The 6,696-nt window shown below is 34.3% G+C and overlaps 1 protein-coding gene across 1 annotated transcript; it reads left to right on the top strand.

Moving 5' to 3' along the window:
* Positions 1 to 5,003: 5,003 nt before the first annotated feature.
* LOC133038050 (uncharacterized) lies at positions 5,004 to 6,245 on the top strand. The gene is made up of 3 exons (XM_061116034.1): positions 5,004 to 5,229; positions 5,347 to 5,688; positions 5,857 to 6,245. The coding sequence occupies exons 1-3, from the start codon at positions 5,004 to 5,006 to the stop codon at positions 6,243 to 6,245; spliced, it is 957 nt and encodes a 318-aa protein (XP_060972017.1).
* The last annotated feature ends 451 nt before the right edge of the window (positions 6,246 to 6,696 follow it).

A 6,696-nucleotide genomic window follows, 5' to 3' on the forward strand; every position in this document is an offset into this window, starting at 1 on the left:
ACTCTAATGCAATTCTAAGCAAACATGAGCATGTTACTAATACCTAGTATGATATATATATATATTGTTTTTTTTTTCTTACCAAACAAATCAAATTCATTTCTTCTCTTGACTTTTCTCTCCATTCTTTTCTTTCCTTTTATTTTTCTTCTCTACCAAATATAGGATAAAAATGTGGATAGAACACATTTTTCTTCAAAAATAAATAAAATAAAATGAAATTGAGCACATTTATTATGTTTTGGTATATTGTACTTTGACTATTGATGGCTGCTAATTTATGTAGGTAAGTAATAATTTACGTGGCAAATTTTTTTATTTTCTTGTTTTTAATATTCAAAGGAACAAATTTTGTACACAATTTACACATTTATTTGTTTACAGTAAATCAATTATTGGTTTCATTAATTTGGCTCTTGTCATTTTCAGCAGCCCAACTACCCATTTTTTTCTCATAATAATGAATTGGATTCCATGAATTTGTACATATAATATATTAGTAATTTATTTCAATCATATTAGTAAATATTATTTTCGACTTTCTATTTTGTAAAAATTACCGATTAGATTATTTATTTTATTAAGTGATAAAATAGATTCTACATTTTCTAAAATTGTACAAATATACTTTGAGCTCAATTTTCAACAATTTTATTTTTTAATATAACTAACTTTAAGATAATTTTAATACTAATAGATATAGAAAATGTAACCAGTTTTATCATAACATCTCTAAATCGAATTATTATTAAGTTTTATTTTGACAAAAAATCAATTTAGGGTCTTATTTGTACAATTTCGAAAAATACAGGATCCATTTTGTCATTTAACAAAACAGAAAGCCCAATTAGTAACTTTCGTAAAATATAAGATCCAAAATAATATTTACCATTTTTTTAATGATAATTTTTTAGAATCTGGATAACTTTTTAAGTTGTCGTTTATTCATATCTTGGTCGTTTCTTAATCATTTTGTCGTTTCTTTAATCCTTTGGCATGGTAGAGTGTTGATATTAATTATTTTTGAAACTATATTCTTATAACATTCTCAACAAAATTTTTTCCATTTTTTTTTTAATGAAATGAGAGGAATTATCATGCAATCAAATAATGTGATTACAATATTAAAGTTAAGATAAGTTCAGAATATTATCAAATAATTATAACATTAACAATAAGTTTATCTTTAGACAATATTTTTCTTCTGCCTAAATAACTATATTTTTTTTTTATGTTCTTACAGTTACAATATCAAAGTTTGTAAACTTTTTTAAAAAATTTAATAATTTATAGTATCAACGATTGATATTTTAGTTTACTATAAAAAAAAATTTGCATACACATATATCACTTCCACTAATTATTATGTAATATTATTTATACAAGGCCGACCCTAAACTAAGGCGGGTTAGGCCCGCGCTTCAGGTCCACTCATCTCAGAGGTCTAAATAATTTTTTTTTTTTAATAATTTTTAAAAATATTATTTATTCTTACAAAAATAGCCTAAAAAATTTGTTTTTCCTAAGATCCAAATCAAATCAGAACTGATCTTTGTTAGAATTTGAAATGAAAGTAGCTAAGGTGAATGGAGTAGTTCTATCTCAAAAGTTCAAAACCAATTTTTAGGAAGAATAACTTATTCATCTTATATATGGTAATTTAATTCTACCTATTAGTAATGTGAGAGTACTCTAATAGGTCTTATATTTTATATAATAATGTATTTTTTTGGAGAATAAAGTATTGATATAATAATGTTGCTTTATCATTGATTGCAATATATACATTTATCTCTCTCTCTCTCTCTCTCTCTCTCTCTCTCTCTCTCTCTCTCTCTCTCTCTCTCTCTCTCTCTCTCTCTCTCTCTCTCTCTCTCTCTCTCTCTCTCTCTCTCTCTCTCTCTCTCTCGCAGCTCTGCGAGCTGAAGCCATGGCAAAAACTCGAGGAAGAGGGCAGGGGAGACCGAAAGCACCTGCAAGGAAGAAGAAACAAGGTTCGATTTTAGCATCGAAGGGATCTCTAAATGTACTGGAAGAATAATTGAGCGAACCTCTTGAATTCTCAAATGTGGAGGCGGAATTGGAAAGTAAGAGCCCTGTTATTGATCCTCAATTGCAGGACGTCTTCAAAGCTCCATTATCTCTGAGATCCTCACTGTTTGAGATACTGCGCCAGGAGGAGATTCGAGATGACTTTTCGACTTTCATTAAGGCAAATCAAAGGTGTTTGAAGGAAGTTGCAGCAGGAAATTCGACAAACATCCCAGTCCTACGAACAGGGAGTATCATAAAGAATCTAGGCCCCCTCCTTTGATGGATCAAAGAGTAAAACCAAGGTCAAAATTACACATGAAGATATTGAGGATGAGGTTTCATTCTGGAAATCATCCTTAGTATGCTATGTACTAGGAGCTAATCCTCCTTTATCCGTTCTTGATGGATTTGCTCGACGAATTTAGAAGGACAAGATTGATAAAGTAGGTGTGTTATCCTATGAAATTTTCTTCATTAGATTTCATAGTATTGAGGAAAGAAATGAAGTGCTGAATGGGAGATATACTTTCTTCAATAAAAGACCTGTTATTATGAAACCTTGGGACCCCAATACCAACTTCAAAAAAGAAGATATTCGTAGGGTGCCAGTGTGGGTTCATCTAAGAGATCTGGAATTGAAGTATTGGGGAAAAAAATCTTTATACAAGATAATTGGTCAAGTTGGAGAATCATTGATGGTTGATGATGTTACTAGAGAAAGAGGTAAGCTGAGTTATCCAAGAGTTCTTATTTTGAGGTTTCCCTGACCTCATAGAATTTGAGGATGAATTCGGTGCTAAAGAATTAACAAAAATGCTAAACACAAAAATACAACCATAAAAACAATACTACAAAGTAGTGTTACATTCCATGCAAGTTTTGTATCTCCACCAACGTTACATGAGCTCAAATCCAGCTTATTATTATCCAACGACGTCGTTTCGTTCACATATTGTATCTTAACATTGTTGCAAATAGCCGTGATAGTATGATCACCTTTATACTTAAGTAGAATTCGATACTCAAACCACATCTTACTTGGAACCCATAAAACATCACCACTACTACCGATCTTGTCGTTATTGGTGGTGTTGACGCCATTTGTATAATTAGGCAACATCAAGCTTTTTAGAGTAATCCATAAAGTGGTATTTTCTTTACTCTCTAACTCGAAATAATTAGGGTTGAATATATTGTCTCTGTCTCCATCGACTATGAGTGGAAACCAATTGTTTGCAAGTATTGTAAAGGCATGGGACATGAAACTTCTGAATGTAGGAAAAAAGAAGGAAAACAACCTGAATGGATTGTTAAGAAAGATAATAGGAAACCTAATGACAATTCGAAATAGCCTGTAACTAAAGAGGGAGAGTTTCAGCCAGTTGTGAATGGGAGCAAAATAAAGGAGAAAGCTCAAGTTAGCAATACAGAAGTGGCAAATAAATATTAGCTTTTGTCTGAACAAGATCTGAATGAGGAAGAACAAGCTGTTGTGCCAGGAAAACAGAGTAACACAGGAGGGGGGGGGGGAGGACCTCCTACTCCCAATGGATAGGATCTTGAGTTGGAATGTCCGAGTGATCAACACCCAACAAAAACAAAGAGAAGTAAGGCAATTTATTGCTCATCATAATGTTGGTTTGGTTGGTCTTCTCGAGACAAGGGTTAAGGCTTCCAAATTGGGAGCCTTATACCAATAAATGTTTCAAGGATGGTGCTTTACAACAAATATAGCGTGGCATAAAGGAGGAAGGATAATTGCTGCGTGGAATCCATTACAATTTCAAGTAAGTATTCAGAGATGCTCGAGTCAAATAATACACTTAGGAATTTGCATTGTTGGAAACAACTTGCAATTTCAGTTAATTTTTGTCTATGACTTCAACGATGAATTGGGAAGGAAAGATTTGTGGCTGGAATTAAAAGAATTAAATACAAAGGAGCTGTGGGTAGTACTTGGTGACTTCAATTCTACTTTGCAGATTGATGAGAGAATTGGGGACAAAGTAAGGAATCAAGTCTCCAATGATTTTCTAGATTGTGTTCACACATGTAATTTAGAGGATATGCAGTATAGTGGCAGGTTATACACTTAGAGTAATAAGTAACAGGGTCATGATAGAATCTTTGCAAAGTTGGACAGAGTCATTGCGAATCAGAAGTGGGTAGATTTGTTTCAGCAGGCCGAGGCTCTATTCTTGAATGAGGATCTCTTTGATCATACACCAACAATAATTAAGGTTTATCCTGATGCTCCTAACAGGAAGAAACCTTTTAAATATTTCACAATGTGGGCTATGCATCCGAAGTACAAACAAGAAGTGAAGCAGGTTTGGTAGCAAGAAATTAAAGGCTCTAAGATGTATCAGATTGTTACTAAGCAGAAACAATTGAAAAAAGTTCTCAAAGAGCTGACTAAAAATGGCTTCTCCGAGATACAAGCCTCAGATATTAAGGCTCGAGAAGCTCTCAAATTCAGACAAGAGAAGTTGCAGCAAGATCCCCTAAATAGTCTGCTTCAGCAAGAAGAAAAGGAGGCAAGAGAGCATTATGCTGTAATTTATAAAGCATACAATTTGTTTATGCACCAGAAAGTGAAGATCTCATGGATAAAGGAGGGGGATCAAAACTCAACCTTGTTTTATAGTCGTCTAAGGGTAAAAAAGAGACAATACAAGATTTTATCAATAGATGATGGGGAAGGAAACCGAGTGGAGAATCCTGCTGCTATTACTGAGGCATTTTTGAGATTTTATCAAGGGCTGCTTGGAACAAAAATGCAAGGAAGAATACCAGTAAATAAAATTGTGATGGAACAAGGGGCTGTGGTTACTAAACTTCATGAAGACATCCTCAATTGAGATTGCACAAGGGAAGAAGTCAAACAAGTAGTGTTCAGTATCCCTGGGAACAAAGCTCCTGGACCCGATGGATACAGTAGCTCATTCCTACAGGAAAATTGGGAGATGATGGAAGATGTGTATCTATCTGTCAAAGAAACCCTGCAAACTAGTCATATACTCAAGGAGCTAAATTCTAATGTGCTTACTTTGATTCCAAAGACCAAATGCACGAATATTGTAAGTGATTTTAGACCTATTGCTTGGTGTAATGTCCTCTATAATGTCATTACCAAGCTTCTTTGTAATAGGTTGAAGATCATCTTACCTGATTTGATTGCCCAGATTCAAGGAGGTTTTGTTAAAGGAAGATTTATAGCTCACAATATTATGATCTATTAGGATCTTATCAGACACTATGGAAGGAAATCTGTAAAGTCTAATTGCATGATTAAATTGGATCTTCAAAAAGCATATGACACCTTAGATTGGGATTTCTTAGAGGAAATGCTTATAACCTTTAAGTTTCCTTCTAAGGTCATCAATTTAATCATGCAATGTGTCTCTACAACGAGGTTCTCACTGTATTTTAATGGTGTCCTGCATGGACTTTTTGGTGCTAAAAGGGGAGTGAGACAGGGTGATCCCATGTCTCCCCTACTCTTTGTTCTTGGCATGGAATATCTGAGTAGGATTATGAAGAAAGTGGGAAATAAAACAGAGTTTGGTTTTCATGAAAGGTGTAAGGATTTAAAGCTCAATCATCTATGTTTTGCAGATGATGTTCTTCTTTTCTGTAAAGGAGACTTGCAAAGTATCAGATTGATGCTTCAAGGCTTGAAGCTATTTTCTAGAATTTCAGGGCTTTAACCTAATAATAGCAAATATGCTATCTATTGTGCAGGGATGTCTGAATATGAGATTTAAAAGGCTGTACAGCTCTCTGGTTTAACTAGAAGCTCTATACCTTTTAAATACCTAGGAGTACCAATATGCTCAAAGAGAATCTCACAGAATGAGCGTAACACTCTTGTTAACAAGATGACAGCTCGCATTAAAACTTGGAGCATCAGAAACATTTCATTTGCAGGGAGTGCAGTGCTTATTAATTCAGTGTTGCTCACTATTCACACGTATTGGAGCCAGATTCTAGTATTTCCAAAGAAAGTGATTGCTAAGATTGAAAGAATATGTAGAAGCTTTCTCTGGAAAGATTGCAACAACATGACAGGAGCAGGATCAGTAGCATGGGAGAAAGTCTGTCATTCTAAAGCTGAAGGTAGAATTGGATTTCTAAACATCAGCATTTGGAATAAAGCAGTATTGATAAAGAATATATGGACACTAGCTACAAAGAAAGACAACTTATGAGTCAAATGGATCCATAGTGGAGATTGTTGGAGCCACAAGGCTTCCATTCATAGCAGCTGATATTGGAGGAAGCTTGTGGAAATAAAAGATGAAATGTTAAAGAATTGGGATTCCAGGCAGATTGTGGCTGTTGACTACACGATTGGCTACAAAAAGTTGCAGCAGCCTCTAGAAAGAGTTTACTGGTGTAAGCATGTTTGGGCTAAGCTCAATCATCCCAAGCATAGTTTTATTATTTGGATGGTTGTGCTGGACAGACTCAAGACAAAGGACAGATTAAAGAAAATGAAAATAGCAGCAGATGAAGCCTGTTGTTTCTGCAGCAATCAAAACGAAAGTGTTGCCCATCTGCTTTTTTAGTGCAGCACAACAGGGAACTTCTTACAACAGATGAAGGATTGGGTGGGATGGAAGGCTCAACCAACTGACCTAACAACTTTAATCAGGTGTA

The sequence above is a fragment of the Cannabis sativa genome, chromosome 5, assembly GCF_029168945.1.
Source record: "Cannabis sativa cultivar Pink pepper isolate KNU-18-1 chromosome 5, ASM2916894v1, whole genome shotgun sequence".
Taxonomy (NCBI): Eukaryota; Viridiplantae; Streptophyta; class Magnoliopsida; order Rosales; family Cannabaceae; genus Cannabis; species Cannabis sativa.